Here is an 18,200-nt window from a genome sequence, read left to right as displayed (position 1 = left end):
CATGGCTACCGGGCCCTGTGACAACAGGTTCGGTACCAGAGGTAAAGGAAGGGGAGCCTCCACTAGCATCTGTCGGAGGTCCGCATACCAAGGCCTCCTGGGCCAATCCGGGGCGATGAGGACCACTTCTCCTGGGTGCAGCCAAATCCGCAGGAGCACGCGCCCTATCAAGGGCACGGAGGGAACAAATATAGTAGGCCCGAAGGCCAGGGCTGAGTCAAGGCATCCAACCCTGCCGAGCGAGGATCTCTCCGTCTGCTGAAGAAGCACGGGACTTTGGCATTTGAACTTGTCGCCATAAGATCCATCACGGCTTGCCCCATTTGGCACATATCTGCAGGAATACTTCGTCTGCTAGTTCCCATTCTGCTGGATCGATCTGATGCCTGCTTAGATAATCGGCTTGCACGTTGCTCTGACCAGCAATGAGAGCTGCCGACAGAAACTGAAGATGCAGCTCGGCCCAGTGGCAAATCTGTTCAGCCTGCGCGGCCAGTGCTCTGCACTGAGTGCCGCCTTGTCGATTTATGTAGGCCACTGCTGTCGTGTTGTCCGACATCACTCTGACAGCCAATCCTTCCGGGGTCACTTGAAAGGCCAGAAGCGCCTGAAACACCGCTTTCAACTCCAAGCGGTTGATGGACCACTCCGACTCCTCAGGTGTCCATAGACCCTGGGCATGCTTCCCCTTGCAATGTGCGCCCCAGCCATTCAGGCTGGCATCTGTCACTACTAGACACCAATCGGGGAGCGCCACCGGCATTCCTCGCCGCAGCATGCTGTCTGAGAGCCACCACTCCATGCTGAGTCGGGCCGCAGGGAGCCAAGAAAATCTGCATTGATAATCCTGAGAAACTGGAGACCATCTTTGAAGTAGGGAATACTGCAGAGGTCTCAGGTGCGCTCTCGCCCAGGGCACCACTTCCAATGTGGCTGTCATCGATCCCAGCAGCTGGACAATGTCCCAAGCTCGCGGGCGGGGCATCCTCAGGAGCAGACGGACCTGATTCTGAAGCTTGCACCGCCTTAGCTCGGGTAGGTATACATAGCCCGAGTCTGTGTCGAACCTGGCCCCCAAATATTCTAGAGATTGCGAGGGGGTCAGGTAACGTTTGGCCATATTGCCGACCCAGCCTAGAGACTGAAGTACTGAGACCACTCTGGCTGTAGCTTGATAGCTCTCTGTTACAGAGTCTGCTCTGATGAGCCAGTCGTCTAGGTACGGGAGAACCCTGATACCTTCTCGCCTGAGCAAAGCAGCTACTACCACCATTACCTTCGAAAAGGTTCGGGGAGCTGGGGCGAGGCCAAAAGGCAGGGCCCGGAACTGGAAATGTTTTCCCAACACCGCAAACCTCAGAAACTTCTGGTGCGGGGGCCAAATTGGTATGTGCAAGTAAGCTTCTTTCAGGTCTAGAGACGTGAGAAACTCTCCTGGCTGTACCGCAGCAATGACGGAGCGCAGGGTTTCCATGTGGAAATGCCGCACTCTCAGGGACTTGTTTAATTCTTTTAAGTCCAAAATAGGGCGAAAAGACCCACCTTTTCGCGGCACCACAAAGTAGATGGAGTATCGGCTGTAGCCGTGTTCGGCGGGAGGTACCGGGGACACGACCCCTAACTGAATCAGACCTTGCAAAGTCTCCTCTACCGCCGCCCGTTTGGCGGCAGAACCGCATCGGGACTCCACAAACACGTCTCTTACTGGGGCGTTGAATTGTATTCTGTAGCCATCTCTGATCAGGTCCAGAACCCACTGATCTGAGGAAATATTGGCCCACTCCACGGCAAAGAGGGAAAGACGTCCTCTGATGACAGGAAGCGAGGAGGGGGCTGGCGCACCATCATTATAGGGTCGCCCCTGAACTCTAGGCCTAGAGCCGGTGGCTGCGGCACGCTTGTCCGAGCGAAAGGAGTTCCTCTGCTGAAAAACTGGCACGAGAAGTGAACCCAGCAGAACGCCCCGGGCGGTACCTTCTAGCTTCACGGAAGCGAGGTCTATAAGAGGAGTGGACCGCCTGGCCCTTGGAGGAAGGCCTCAGCCTATCTTCGGGCAAGCGATGGGGTTTAGGATCTCCCAGGCCTTTAACAATTTTTTTTTTCCAACTCCTCACCAAATAGGAGAAGGCCTTGAAAGGGCAACTTCACCAACCTTTGCTTAGAGGCCATGTCCGCTGCCCAATGTCCTAGCCAAATAAGACAGCGAACCGCCACTGCTACTGCCATTTGTTTAGCCGAAGCTCTGACAAGATCATAAAGGGCATCAGCCAAAAAGGACAAGGCCGACTCCAGCCACGGAGCCACATCCGAGAAGGGCTCCGCTCCATCTCCGGGCTGTTCCCCTGCCTGTTGCAACCACGCCAGGCAGGCTCTAGCAGCACAACAACTGCATGCAGATGCCCGAACAGTAAGACCTGCAATTTCAAAGGACCGTTTGTGCTGCTTCCAGCCTACGGTCTTGTATATCCTTCAGGGCAACTCCTCCTTCCACAGGGAGGGTAGTTCTCTTTGTCACCGCAGTGACTAGGGCATCTACTTTAGGCATTGCAAAGCGAGCCAAATGCTCCTCACGCAGAGGGTATAATTGCCCCATAGCCCTGGAAACTTTCAAAGGTCCCTCGGGGTCAGCCCACTGAGCGGAAATAAGCTCTTGGATGGAGTCATGCAAAGGAAAGGCTCGAGCAGGCTTTTTGGTACTAGCCATCCTAGGATTCACAGAGGAGGCCGTGCCACTGTCAGGCGCTTCAATAGAAAGCACCTGTAGGGCATCTGAAATAAGCGCTGGCAGCTCATCACGGTGGAAAATCCTCACCGCGGAGGGATCATCCAGATCCTGTGGTAATTCTGCACCTGACTCTGGCTCCTCAGACCACGAAGGCCTGCCAGAACTCTCCAAATCCTCACAGCCCGACCACGGGGAAGGGGGGGTGGAAGGAGGTGCACCACAATCTGAAGGGGAATTAGCCCTAGTACGCTTTTCTTTATGCCAATTATCAGGGAAAATAGCCTCAGCGGGCAGTCCCAGGCCAGAATCCACTGGGGGGGGGGGGGGGGGGGGGGACAATAGAAGGGGCCTCAGACGACCCCTTGAGGGAGAGCTCTTTTCAGCATGTATGCTTTATGCAATAACACAAAATCAGGGGAGAAAAACTCGCCCAGGGCACCCCAGATCCCGTCCGGGGCTAGCCGCTCTCTGAATAGCCTCAATTCGAGGTCCCCCCCCCCCCCCCCCCCCCGGGCTCAGGGCTCTCCGTCTCTACGGAGGCCGCGCCATGCGGAGAATTCAAAATGGCATCCGCTGCCAGCTCTGAGCGGGAAGAATCATCGCTCGCCATGCTCGGGCCGACTCTTACACCTGTACAGCATGATTTACAGAGCCCTGCTGCTGATTTGCGCTTGCCACACCGGGAACAGCACTTTACATTCTCTGAGGCCATCGCCGAAAACGGCATGAAAATTCAAAATGGCGGTTCCGCGCCAAAAACGCCGCTATCGCGGGCCCACCCCGGAGGAGTTAGAAAACACTCTTACCTCACCGGACCAAGTATCACAGCTCCGGTCCCATAGAAGAATCAAAAGAAAACCTCTGTTCCATTTTTTTTTTTACGCTGTGAGGAAAGCAGAGGTAATAAGAACTCCGGAGGCTCAGATGAGTGGGAAAGGCAGGGAAAGGCGAACCAATGTGCCTGCATCCACTGAGTGGGAAAGGACAGGGAAAAGCAAGCTAATATGTCCACATCCATGGGGGCATGGGTAAGGCAGGGAAAGGGCTAACCTATGTGCCTTCAAAGTGAAGCTGCTATAGCCTCTAACACCCCGGCTAACAACTGGCAAGCCAGGAGCCACCCCCAGGCAGATTTTTGATGGAGCTCGAAGAAGCTGCAGCCACCCTGCTTGGGGAGATAGAGAATACTGAAGAGGCAGTGGAGCTGGCTGGCCATGAGGCACTGTGAAAAGTTGAGTGCTCTCTATCTCCCCCGCTGGTTGATGGACACAACCCATACGTAATGGCTTCATCTGCTTGATGACAAGGAAGAGGTTATTTTGAGTCATCACTGCTGGACCAAAGCTTTCCTATTTTCTTGTGCCATCACCAACTGGATAGGCATTTAGGTACTGTTTAGGCAGTGAGTGTCTTAAAAGGTGCTGGACTGGAGCTAAAGGTTTTTTTTTTTTTTCATTATATCCCACATTACCCCAAGCAAACTCAGGTGGTTCAATGTGCCTTAGTGAGACAGAATAATAGGATTCAATTATATTATGGGAGCAAGTAGATGGATATATGTCTGAAACATGATGTAACAAAGTTGAGATTAGCAGCAGCAATAAAATACTCAACTGGGCATTTAAATCAGTCTGTCCTTTAATGAAGTCAGTATGCCGAAGTCGCATCATATGTTCAGAGAAATCACAGCCATTATGCATTATGCACAACAGGCATCCATATATTCCATATGCAAACACTTCAAAACTTGGTAGACAAACCAACTTCTACAGAGACTCCCTCAGAGTATATCCAAAACTTAATTTTCACATTTCCATCTTCCAAAATTCTAGATAGCAGATATACAGAATCAGTAGGAGGGAGGGACCCACAGCAGTTCACTCCAAATCCAAAACAAGTAAAGTCAGAAACAACTCCTTTGGATTTGGGTTTAAAAAGTAAAACCATGCGCATAAGAACTACTGAATAAACAAATTAAAACAAATGTCCTTAATATAATACTGGACTGGTAGAAACCAATAATGAAACAGTGATGGAATATTCATTCACAAAGAAAAATAATAAGCACTAATTTTTCTAATCATTCATCTACGACTGCAAGCACATTTAATGTCAGTGATATAAGCCGGATCGGAAAAGGAGGAGGAATAAGCAGGCTGGGTCTTCCGTTGCGACTCGAGGCAGGGAAAAACAAGGTCTCAGTCAGACAGACAGACTCTCACACAGTCTCAGGCTGCTCTCTCAGACTTGGCTGTCCTCCCGCTCTGCACACATGCCAAGTGCCGATTCCGAGACACTCAGACTCCTCCTCTTTCAGTTCGTTGCTGAGCTGGGACCCAAGTCCTAGTATTCCTGTGCCAACGGGAGACTCGAGAGGTCAATCAGGTATCCTCTCTTACACACAAGTGTCATGTGTATGCCTATGTGCAAGCAGGGCCGTGCCAACACGGTAAGCATGGCAGGAGGGCGCCATCCTCTGGGGGGCGCCCCACCGCACCATGCTTACCTCGCCCTCTTCTCCCCAGATCCTTTTCCTTTTTTTTTTGTTTAAATTTACCTTTGTTTTTTTTTCCAACTCTTTTTTATTATAATTTTATCGTACATTGCAATGATACTTCACAGTACAGCGTATCATCTCATTGAACATCTTATGCTAGACCTAACCCTTCCCATCCCATCCTCCCATCCCCCCCATACTATGGTGGTGCTACTTGCTGATCCTGAAATTGTTCATAAGGTTGCCACAGTTTGCCAAAGGCTCCCACTCGCCCTCTTCTGATGGCTGTCAATTTAGCCATTTGATACATAAATGTCCAGTCTCTGCAGTACTCTTTGTATATCCGGCGGTTGCTGCTGTTTCCAGTTTCTTGCTATTGCTATTTTGGCGACAACCAGATACTGTGTCGCTAGCCTATGTTGCAGGCCTGTTGTTGATGCTGGCTTGATGTGTAGCAAACAGTTTTCCGGCTTACAAGGATATGGCTGCTGAATCACTTTAGTTATCAATGAGGTAATTGCCCTCCAGTAGTCTGTTATTTTGGGGCATTCCCACCAAATGTGCATAAATGTCCCCCTAGCTCCACAAGTCCGCCAGCATTCTGCTGATACCTCTGGGTAGATGCGATGCAGTCTCTCTGGTGTATAATACCACCAGTAATAGATTTTATAGCCATTCTCAATTGCACTCTGAGCCAGAGATGGTTTGAAGAGATAACGATATCCTCTCTTCCAGCTCTCTTTAGGTATTGTGGTTTGTAATGCTGCCTCCCATTTATTGACATATACTGCTTGAGGGTCAGCATGACTTAACAAGGCTAGGTACAGACGTGATATACTTCCTCTACCCCCTCCCTTTCCTAACGCAATTTCCAAAGCTGTCTCCCCCAATTCCAATTCCTCTCGTGCCTTGCTAAGCATATAGCTACGAATACAACAGTAAAATACTTGATCTCTGGCCTGCAGCCCATACTCCTCCTGCAATACTGAAAATTCTACCATTTTGTCCTCATCCCATAATTGACCCAGAGTGTGTAGCCCTGCACGTGCCCAATGTTTGTAACTAATCTCCGTCCCTCCTAACGGAAACCCGGGAGCCCTACCTATCCCTGTCTTAAGAAAGTATATTCTTTCTGGGAACCAGATCCTCCTAATTTGATACCATGTGGTCAAAATGTGCCTAATCCCTATGGGAACCCTTCGTCCTATATTCCTTGTCCGGTGTCCACATGAGATCCCCCACTTCTCTCATCCCCAACCAGGCTCTTTCCCAGTGCAGCCATTTTTTATTAACAGCCGGGTGCCAGTCAGCTAAAATTCGTAATTGGGCTGCCTGATAGTATAAGAAGAGATTGGGCACTCCCTTCCCTCCTCTGTCGTTTGGTTGATACATTATATTACGTTTCACCCTCGGTGGTCTTTTACGCCAAATAAAAGCAAACATTTTCCTGTTTAGGTGTGCAAAGAAACTACGAGGAATAGGGATGGGTAGTGCCATGAACAAGTGTAGTGCCATGTTGACAAGTGCAAAGTGATGCATGTGGGTAAGAGGAACCCGAATTATAGCTACGTCTTGCAAGGTTCCGCGTTAGGAGTTACGGATCAAGAAAGGGATTTGGGTGTCGTCGTCGATGATACGCTGAAACCTTCTGCTCAGTGTGCTGCTGCGGCTAGGAAAGCGAATAGAATGTTGGGTGTTATTAGGAAGGGTATGGAGTCCAGTTGTGCGGATGTTATAATGCCGTTGTATCGCTCCATGGTGCGACCGCACCTGGAGTATTGTGTTCAGTACTGGTCTCCGTATCTCAAAAAAGATATAGTAGAATTGGAAAAGGTACAGCGAAGGGCGACGAAAATGATAGTGGGGATGGGACGACTTTCCTATGAAGAGAGGCTGAGAAGGCTAGGGCTTTTCAGCTTGGAGAAGAGACGGCTGAGGGGAGATATGATAGAAGTGTATAAAATAATGAGTGGAATGGATCGGGTGGATGTGAAGCGACTGTTCACGCTATCCAAAAATACTAGGACTAGAGGGCATGAGTTGAAGCTACAGTGTGGTAAATTTAAAACGAATCGGAGAAAATTTTTCTTCACCCAACGTGTAATTAGACTCTGGAATTCGTTGCCGGAGAACGTGGTACGGGCGGTTAGCTTGACGGAGTTTAAAAAGGGGTTAGATAGATTCCTAAAGGACAAGTCCATAGACCGCTATTAAATGGACTTGGAAAAATTCCGCATTTTTAGGTATAACTTGTCTGGAATGTTTTTACGTTTGGGGAGCGTGCCAGGTGCCCTTGACCTGGATTGGCCACTGTCGGTGACAGGATGCTGGGCTAGATGGACCTTTGGTCTTTCCCAGTATGGCACTACTTATGTACTTATGTACTTATGAACAGGTATAGAAGTTTTGGTAATAAGATCATTTTTATCGCATTAATGCGCCCCGTCCAGGATATATTCAGGCCTTCCCATCTATCCAGCTCATCAAACAGCTCTCTCACTTTCTGAGGATAATTGGCCTCATACAACTCCTCCACCTTGGGAGTAACCTGTATCCCGAGATATCTTATAGATTTAGTGGCCCAGATGAATGGGAGCTCTGTTTTCAGTCGCACTACCTCCTGCTTAGGAAGTGTGAGATTTAATATCTCTGTTTTATTAATATTTACCTTAAAGCCTGACTGTGCCCCATATTGCCTCATTACCTCTATGGCCTGCTTTATGGAAGATTCTGGGTCTGTCAGTGTCAAAAGGATATCATCCGCAAATAACATCAATTTTTCCCTCGCACTATCCCCTTGACTCCTTCCTCCCTTCTGATGTTACAGGCCAGTGGCTCCATGGTCAGTGCGAACAGTAATGGTGATACTGCACAGCCTTGCCTAGTGCCTCTTTTAAGGTGTATTGGCTCAGAATAGGAACCATTGACTTTCAAGATCGCCAAGGGGGCCTGGTATAGAAGTTGTAGCCATTTCAAATATCTCCCCCCCACACCGACCTTATCAAGGGTCGCAAAGAGGAAAGGCCATTCTACTCGGTCGAATGCTTTTTCCGCATCGACCGAGAGAACAACCGCTGGCACCTGCTCATCACTGGCCTGCTGAATGATATGCTGTAAGCACCTTGTATTATCAAAGGCCTGGCGCCCTGCAATAAAGCCCACCTGATCTTCATGGACCAGTTTGGGCATCACTACTTGCAGTCTGCTGGCTAGTATTTTTGTGAATATTTTATAGTCCACATTTAATAGGGAGATAGGTCTATATGACCCACAGTCCTGAGGGTCCTTCCCTGGTTTAAGTAATAGGGTTACCGCCGCCAGTCGCCACGTATAGGGCAATTCTTGCGCCTGGTCATAAGAATGAAAGAGTCTTAACAGAAGTGGCGCCAACAACAAGGCGAATAGTTTGTAAGGTCTGGCGGGGTACCCATCTGGCCCTGGAGCTTTGGCATGTGGCAAATCCTTAATTGCTTCCTTTACCTCATCCACTCCTATGGGCTCCGACAATCTCTCTCTCTCTCCCTGCGTTAGCTGGGGTAGCTCTATCCCCTGCAGGTAGTTATCTATATCCCCGGGGGTAGCGTCCACTCCTGATTTGTAAAGGCTTGTATAGAAATCATGAAAAGCTTCTTGTATATCCCCTGTTTGCGTGACGGCCTGGCCGTGTTGTGTTTTGAGACTATGGATATGGTTTCGTGTCATCTGCTTTTTCAGCTTGTTCGCTAGCAACCTACTTGCTTTATCCCCCATCTCATAATATTCCTGTTGAACTTGTAATTGGCTCGCTACCTCTGCTAGCTGCACCTCATTAAGCTGCATTTTATATTTGTGGAGCTCACTCTGGAGTTTTATATCCTTAGGATTCATTTTATGTTGTCGTTCTGTTTGCGCTATCACCTCCCTAAGTTCTCTCTCTTTAGCTTCTTTTACTTTATTCAAGTGAGCCTTGAGGGAGATCAACTGCCCTCTCAATACCACCTTTAATCCCTCCCAAAGGCTCGCTGGGTGGACGGCTTCCACGTCATTAAACTCAATATAATCTTTTATATATTGTTCTATCTTTCCCACATTTTCCGGATCATGTAAAAGAGCTTCATCTAGCCTCCAGTACCTTCTGCCTCCCGCTGCATTTCCACTCCTAAGAGTCAGCCGGACTGGGGCATGGTCAGACCATGTGCGAATGTCTATTGCTACCTTCTGTACAGATCTAGCCACCATCCCATCCCCAAGCCAAAGATCTATCCTCGAATACGATTTATGCGATGCTGAATAGTATGTGTAGTCTTTTTCCTGCATGTGTGATACCCTCCATAAATCTATTAGGCCCCACCTATTCAGAAAACTGTTCACCATTTCTCTATCTTTTCTAGCATATCCCGCCTGCCCCTTTGAATTATCTAGTACCGGGTCCAGTGTCAGATTGAAATCCCCGCCCATTAATAATTGGCCTTGCATGTTGTCTTGCAGCACTGCTTCAATTTCTTCTATAAATTTACCTTGCCCTTCATTGGGTGCATACACTGTCATAAATGTATATTGAGTGTTATATAATGCGGCTATCACCAAAAGATACCTGCCCCCCTTATCCGCTACTGTTTTGATAATGTGCCAGGGCAATGTATCTGAGAAGGCCACCAACACCCCTCCCTTTTTATGATGTTGTCTGTTAGCAGAGTGGTGTATTACTGGATATCTTTTGTGAGCTATCAGTTTCTCATGACATTTTTTTAAATGCGTTTCTTGTAACATAATTACATCACCTTTCATTTTTAACATCTCTGAGAACATACGCTTACGCTTAATTGGTGAGTTGAGGCCCTTAACATTCCAGGTCACACAATGAAACATGTTATACAATGCTTTCCCCCATGACCTAGCCTAATCAGCAACCACCAGATACTCCCATATTGCCCCCCTCCCTTCCCTCCCCCCCTTCCCTCCCTTTCACACAAAAGACATGTCCCAATCCCCTCTGGATACATGCCTCTAGCTGAGAGGAGCAACGTCTTCCCCCGTCTCTCAGCCCGCTCTGGTTACTTCTCCTTCCCCACAGGCTGATTGAGTTCATCGCTGATCTGCTCCAGTGATCAATCACACAAATTCTTTCAGATCAGTTTGTTGGTAGCTTCATTTTCCCGCTTGCGAATGTACTTGCTTGCCGGAAATTTGTCGTCGGAGGCGTCCGCGGCCTTGCGAGACCCTTTGCCATTTGGGTTTTGAGGGGCGAACTACTGCTCCTTGCTCATCTTGAGGAGGGTCTTCTGCATTCTCCCTTCGCTTCAGGTATTCCTGCGCGTCTTCCAGTGATGCCACTCTCCTCTGCTTTCCTTCTTGAAAAAAGGTTAAAGCGAATGGGTATTGCCATTTATATGGGACTCCTTCCTCTCTCAACTGTGCCGTCAAAGGACGGAGCTCTCCCCTTCGTTTAAGGGTTAAGGCTGAGATGTCCTGGTACAATTCAATCGGGTAGCTCTCCCAAGTTATAGGGCACGCCCCTCTTGCCTTCTTCATCACTTCTTCTTTCACTTTAAACTCTGTGAAACATGCCACTATATCTTTAGGCTGGTTCTGCTTTCGCATACCCAACGCCCTATGGGCACGTTCAAGGCTAATTGTATTTTTATCATAGCACTCAGTCTCAGTAGATAATAATTGCGCTGCTATAGATCGTACCACCTCTTCACAGTTGTTAAATTCAGGCGCCTCAGGCACCCCACGGACTCTTATATTGGAACGTCTGCTCCTATTCTCTAAGTCCTCAACTTTGTCCAAGAGGTACCTGGATTCATTTTTCCTCTCCTCCAATTGCTGCTCCATAGCTTTCATCGCCTCTCCTTGCTCTTCTTGGCCATTTTCAACCTCCATCACTCGGTTTCCCAGCTCAGTGATTTCCCCTCGTAATTCCGCGCTCAGCTGGGCAAAGTCTCTTCGCATTTCTTTGAGGTCCGTTTTAATCTCTTGAAACCATGAGCAGAGCTTCGCCCAGATCTCTGGTTCAACCTCCATTCTTTCAATTGAAGGTTCATCGCATGCTCGCTCCGCGTTTTCATGGTTCCCGCTCATGTTATGAGCGCCATTTTGTTCCGCTCTTCCTTTCTGCTGCTGATAGGAGAACGCTGCTAAATCCGGCAGTTTTGCTTTCGCTTGAGACATTTTTCGATTTCGCTCTTTTTCACCTGCCTGTAGCTGCGCTTTTCAGCCGAATTGCGGGGTCAGGAGCGCTAATTAATTGCTTTTTTTTAGTGCTGGTCGACGGGAGCTCCGTTTTCACTGCTCCATTCGGTAGCGTGACGTCACTTCCTCTAAATTTACCTTTGTCCGGCAGCAGCATAGCGTCAGTGAGAAGGAGGCAGCGCTCCCCCGCCCCGACGTGTCTACTAGTCTTCCCTTCGCTGTGTTCCGCCTTCTTCTGACGACACTTAGTCCTGCTTTTGGAAAACGTGACAGAATGCAAAGGCCATGAGCTCAGCACGATCACCCTACCTGCTGGGTCTCTGGCCTATGACTTTTTCCTTTGTTGGCACTCCGGGGTTCTGGTTGAGGGCAGCTCCTAGTTCCAGTACGGATTCCGGTCTCGCCTCAGTTTCTGACCTTTATTGTGGGATAACGCTCCAGGATTACCGTGATAGACTTTATTCTGACCTGGCCTTGAAAAATACTCCTGAAGCTGCTGCTGAGAGGGAACACCTCAGGGGGCGGGGGGGGGGGGGGGGGGGCTTCGTTTCCGGAGAAACTCAGTTTCCGCCATTGATCCTAAGACCTCGCTCTTCAAGTACCGTAACCTACTTATCTCCGATCCAGGCTTGCAAGATACTCCAGAAGCTACCGTTGAAAGAAGACGTCTGAGAAGTCCTGAGTTTTTGGCTCGCCTGCCGCCTTTTTGGAGGCCCAGTTTAGCTTCTGTTCTGAGTCTCAGCCAGGATGCGGAGTCCGCTCTGAGTCTGAGTTCCAGCCAAGATGATGCTGAGCCCACTCTGAGTTCCAGCTCCGGTCAAGATGCTGAGTCCCAGCCGAGTTCCAGCTCCGGTCAAGATGCTGAGTCCCGGCCCAGTTCCAGCTCCGGTCAAGCTGCTGAGTCCCGGCCCAGTTCCAGCTCCGGTCAAGCTGCTGAGTCCCGGCCGAGTTCCAGCTTCGGTCAAGCTGCTGAGTCCCAGCCGAGTTCCAGCTTCAGTCAAGCTGCTGAGTCCCAGCCGAGTTCCAACTCCATTCAAGCCGCTGAGTCCAGGCCGAGTTCCAGTTCCAGCCAAGATGCTGAGTCCAGACCGAGTCACAGTTCCAGCCTAGATGCTGCGCCTAAGCCAAGTTCCAGTTCCAGCCAAGATGCGGAGTCCAAGTCAAGTTTCAGTTCCAGCCGAGTTCAAGCTCCAGCCCAGCTGCCTCTGGTCATGCTTTGAAGCTCCTCCGCAGGCTTCACCATTGTTACCCATGGAGACCTGAATTCCCCGTGGAAGTCGGTGGGGGGGGGGGGGGGGGGGGGGGGGTCTTGATGAGGAGGTACTGTCACAGTCGTGCCCTGGTTTCAGGCTCTCAGTCATCTCGCCCCCTGGTGGCTGCATTGGATTGCCTGTGTGCTGTTTTTCGATCCAGACTTCAGCCCAGTCCAGTCCGGATCTTCCGGCCTGCCAGACTTGCTTGTCTTGTTTGAGCCTGCACAGCACCCATAGCTGCGGCTGAATCTCAGCTGCTGCTCGGCTTATTAGCCATTTGGAAACTCTCTGCTTTGCCTTTGCATTGCCTAAGGCCCTGGTTTGTTGGTGCTTGATGCACTTCTGCCTAGCTTGGTTTTTATTCTAGTTCCTTGTCTGATGCTAGTCTGTGTGTAGTTTAGCTTAGGGTTGTTGTTTGTTTCCTAGACTTGTTCCTTGTCTGTCTTTTGTGTTTAGTTTCTGTTTGTCTGTGCTTCTTGTTTAGTGGCTGCTTGGCAGCTTTCAGTTCTGTCTCGTGTTTGTTCCCTGTTTTAGTGGCTGCTTGCAGCTTCCAGTTCCTACCCTGTCCTGTAAGTCCTGTCGGCCGCCTGCAGCCAGGTGCTCAACGCCTGGGGAAGGGCGGCTAGTGCAGGTGAAGTCTTGCTGTTCCTATCTGAGTTCTGTCTTGTTCCTGGTATGGGGGTGGTTTTGCCTGCCACTGCCGCTCCTCGACAGTGGCCCAAGGGCTCACTAACCTAGTCCTGCTTTTGGAAAACGTGACAACAGAGCACTTCAATGGGCACCCCAGCCCACCAGGTTGGCATCCATCACCACCTGAATCCATGGTGGAGATGCCAACAGCATCCCCTTCTGCAAGTTGGGGACCTGGAGCCTCCACCACCACCACATACTGTGTCTGGCCTGCAGATTCCAACAGAGGCACACCTGATAGTCCTGCGACACCAACAACCACTGGCTCAGAAGAGAGTGCTGAAGCGGCCGCATGTGCACTCTTGCCCACAGAACTACCTCCATGGCTGCCGTCATGGAACCCAGGACCTGCGTATCATCTCACGTGCACAGGCATGAATTTAGGAGGAGACTTTACCAGGTGTTTATATTCCACTCATAGAGATTACGAATATGCCCCTGCAACTTGGTCAACAGAAGGTCCAGCATGAACACTTTGCCCTGGGCAGTATCAAAGAGCACACCTAGATATGCCAGAGTCTGAGAGGGCACCAGATGACTCTTGGAGAAACTGACCACCCACCCAAGAGACTGAAAGAGATCCACCACCCTGGCGGTGGCATCCCAACTCTCGCGCTCTGACGATGCCTGAATGAGCCAATCATCGAGATACAGGTGCACCTGCACCCACTCCTTCTGAAGAAATGCAGCCACCACCACAACCTTGGAAAACACGCAAGGTGCCATGGCCAGGATGAAGGGAAGAACCTGGAACTGGTAATGCTGACCTAGCACTGCAAAACAGAGAAAACGCTGGTGCAGAGACCTAATGGGAATATGTGAGTATGCCTCCTTGAGATCCAGGGCAGTCAGAAATTCTCCTTGTTGAACTGCCGCCAGGACGAAGCATGAAGCACAACATCTCCATGTGGAAATGCTGCACCCTGAGAAATCAGTTCACATGTTTGAGGTCCGAAACTGGTTGGGTAGGACCTGTCCTTCTTGGGCACTACGAAGTAAGTCGAATAGCAACCCTGCCCCACTCCGCCGGCAGGATGGGCACCACAGCACCAAGGGCCCTTATGGTGTGTAGAGTGGAGAGGACAGCCAAGTGCTTGGTTGCTGCCCTGCACAGAGACTCAAAGAAATATTCTCCTAGAGGTGAGGAGAACTCTAATTTGTAACCTTCTCTGCCAATGTCGAGCACCCACTGGTCCATTGCTCAAAAAACTGGGTTAGCTGACCCCTAATGTGGAGCGTTGAGCAGTGGACCGGTGACCTATCACTGGGCAGCCCGAGCCACAGCTCCTGTGCTTTGTTTGTGGTCCAAACGGATGACAGTAACTGAACCAGAGATGCTGGAAGGACGTTGAAAGAGCAGCCAAAGCTGCTCCCCGGCCCAGCCAATATTTCCTGGCCTCCCTACACTGAGAATGTGCCATGCTTGCCCGGAATGCCAGCTTGCATCAGTCCTCCAGCAAATGCTGAGTCTTGGAGTCTCCCAAGTCCTTAACCAAACACTCAAGCTCATCACAAAACAGCAGTCTGCCCTTGAAAGGGAGCTTGGTAAGGCGCTGTTTAGAGGATGCATCCACCACCCAATGGTGAAGCCAAAATAGCCATAACAGTCAATGCTATCTGCCTGGCAGACGCACAGATAACATATGGGTCCGCCAAATAAGCCAGGTCAGATTCCATAGAGGGAAAATCCGCCGCAGACTGGTCTACTCCCAAGGATAGGTATGCTCCCGCAGCATAGGAGCTGCAGATGGAAGCCTAAAGGGAAAGAGCCGAGACCTCAAAGGCCTGTTTCAATGTTGCCTCTGGCTTGCAGTCCTGGGCGTCCTTTAGAGCGACACCCCTCTCCACAGAGAGAGTAGTTTTTTTGGTGACCACCACCACCAAAGCATCTTTGGAAGTTTCGAATGTTCCAAGTACTCCTGTGGAACAGGGTACAGGCCAGCCATGGCCTTTACCACCCGCAACCCAGCGACTGGCGAGGATCAATGTGCTGAGATGAGCTCCTCAATCACCTCATGGACTGAGCAGGCTGTCTACTGCCCTGCCATTTTAGGGTTAGCTGCGGCAGACACTGGAGACTCATGCACCGAAACACTGAGGGGACTCAGGGTGTTGAAATTCAAGGAGGACAACTCCCCCTTGTGAAAGATACCGACGGCCGTGGGGTCATCCAGCTCCAAGGCTCCAACTCCTTCCCCAAAGGAACCTGCCCTGAGAAGCTGGTCAACGGCGGCTCTTGACAGTGTGAGAGATGGAGGGTCAAGCAGCCCCACTTCAGAAGAAACACCCAAACGCCTCTGCTTGGCCGGAAGAGCCGAGCCCACAACCTGAACAGGGACTGCCACAATAGGCTGAAGCCCAGCACTGTCCTGTTGCTGAGCTCTCTTCATCATGTAAGCCTGATGAAGCAGAAGTACGAAGTCAAGGGGGAAATGGCTCTCCCACCCCTGAAGACCACATGGCTCCCACTCCTGCGTCAGTAGCTGCCGAAGAACCGGCGCCCGCCATGTTCTGAGGTCCCCCGGATTCTGTCGCAAGAACTGCTCCTGCTCCTCAGCACCTAAAATGGCTGCAGGAGCCGCCACATCAGCCAACAGTAAGGGAGAATGCACATGGGAATCTCCTGAATGGGAAGGTACCATGCTGCCAGAGAGGGCTGTGGCCTCTACTACAGGAAAATTACCACCGCCCCCCCCCCCCCCCCACCAAGAGACTGGACGCTGCCCACCGCTGTCCGCAGCAGGGACAGTGCTTCCAGTTCTCTGGCACCATAGACACATCTCTTCAACTAAATAAAAACCGTGAAGATGCAGAAGAACAACTCCAGACTTAATCCTGCACGGGTCCTGCAGCCGCAACACACTGCACCCAAGCACTCTCAGCTGCCTCACATCTTCCTAGGCTCTGAATGGGGGTTTTCATTTTTATTTATTTATTTGAAAGAGCTTTCTTGTTCCATAAGCGTTTTGCTTTGTCTCTTTTTTTTCTTTTTTTTTTAACAGGAACTTCGCTAACAGCCCAAGTGGAAGCCAGGCAGAGGCTGCCAAAAAGGACAAGGGCAGGGGGTAAGCCCCCTAAAGTTGGTGCCATACAACCAGAGCACCCCCACGCTCCACTGACCAGGAGACCTAGGCCAGGACAACCCCTAACAGAGGAATCCAGGAGTTAAAGGAAGAACATTCATCCATCTGTTGGAGACAGAGACATACTGACTTTCAGAGGAGTTACACATCCTATGTCCCTGGTTTAAGTCAGTGATCTCTATCGCCACCTGCTGGTAGATGGACACAACCCACTGTTTCTGGATTCATCTGTTACTGATGCAAAGGAAGCTCCAGATATTCATTCATCCTCTAAAATATATCTAAAGAAAAGGTTAGGACAACAGACCCCAGTCATAACAAAGAGAAGTTTGGGGGCACATTAGAGTACAAACTTAATACAATCATTTTTCTTATACCTATAAAGACATGTCAGACCTTAGCAAGATGACAACAGATGTGCCACATACAAAGATTAGTAATGACAAATGAGAGTGAGGCTATGAGATTAAACCCTCTTCCAATCCACATCTAATTAGGATCTGCCAGTTTTTTGCTGCTTATTTGGAAGGAGATTGGCTCAGACTCACCTGATCAGCATGTTCCGGAGAATAGTAAAGTCACAGTGATCCCCATTCTCCACTAAACAAGGAAGAAAGAAGAAAATGAGTTGGCATGAAGGCAGTGCTTCTGTCAGAATCGATACTGCTTTTGAAGAAACATACTCTAGGACAGCAGGAAATACTTTTTAATACCATCTAATTCTCTGCATCTACTAATGAAACACTAGGTGGCAGCCCTATTGTACACCATTTTGCCATTTGCTATCTACAACTAGTGATACAGTACTCATCCTTGATCATCCAAAGAACATCCAATCTCAGAGCCAGTCATTTAAAAAGGAAATATATCTAACCACGTGGTTAGTGATCTTTCAAAAACAACAAAATGTAGACATACTCTAAATTATGAGATGTACAGTTTTACTTAAGTATGGTCATGTGCAACAGCCCATGACCCCATGAAAGCAATCTTGTTAGGACAATTCTACCAAGTACATCAGAAACATACTTACACTTGACCACACTGCATGTATGGCTCAGAAGTCTGATACTATTCAAGCAAAATCCATCAATAGGTGTTTAAAGTAGTGATAAACAGATCTCTACAGTCAAAGATCAAGTTCCTGTTTTGGTCATAGCAAAAACTAAAATTAACCTGCATTACTTATACAATGTCCTGAGAAAACGTTTACTTGCTATAAAACAGAGGACAGAGAAACTTTATCCAACTTGAAGTACATTGGAACTATGTTCCGAGTCGATGCTAAAGCACAGATGCATATGAAAAATCATTTGTATATAATTATCATCATAATGGAAGCTCATTATTCTGTAGCTTCAATGTTAAGTTTAGGATTATAATTGTACTGATTTTAAATAAATTACATAAAAGCACAACCAACAAAGTAATTTAAGTGGGGGGGAGTTAATTCTCTGATATAAGATGGGGAGGGGTTTTGTTTCTCTTCCCAAGCTGGATCAGCTTTCTCATGGCAAGATTCTGAAAATTGATCAAGAATTAAATATATGAATGTGTCAAAATGCCTGGATTAAGGTAGCCCCTCCCTTAATATCACAACTGATGACCCAAAGATCAGCCCCTCTCTAGTTCAAGGAAATTATGGCATTTTAGCTGATTTATCTAATTTTAAAATGTATATGCCACCAACTGCAAAGCTCTGTTAAAACAGTACATAATATTTCTTGCTGTATGGATTTTTGATATCTTGCATAGCTGATCCAGAGTGATTCTTACGT

The 18,200-nt window shown here is 49.1% G+C and overlaps 1 protein-coding gene across 2 annotated transcripts in view; it reads right to left on the bottom strand.

The window, feature by feature from the left end:
• The window catches only part of LOC115470519 (septin-7-like), a 343,205-nt gene that overhangs the window by 98,370 nt on the left and 226,635 nt on the right, over nucleotides 1-18,200 (bottom strand). For both annotated transcript variants that reach the window (XM_030203751.1, XM_030203752.1), the window contains exon 9: nucleotides 16,971-17,022. In XM_030203751.1, the coding sequence (XP_030059611.1) occupies nucleotides 16,971-17,022 (52 nt within the window). The remainder of the gene's footprint in view (nucleotides 1-16,970; nucleotides 17,023-18,200) is intronic.

This window comes from Microcaecilia unicolor, chromosome 5, assembly GCF_901765095.1.
Source record: "Microcaecilia unicolor chromosome 5, aMicUni1.1, whole genome shotgun sequence".
NCBI classification, from domain to species: Eukaryota; Metazoa; Chordata; class Amphibia; order Gymnophiona; family Siphonopidae; genus Microcaecilia; species Microcaecilia unicolor.
Note: the sequence above shows the minus strand (reverse complement) of the source record. Positions and strands in the feature narration are given on the sequence as shown.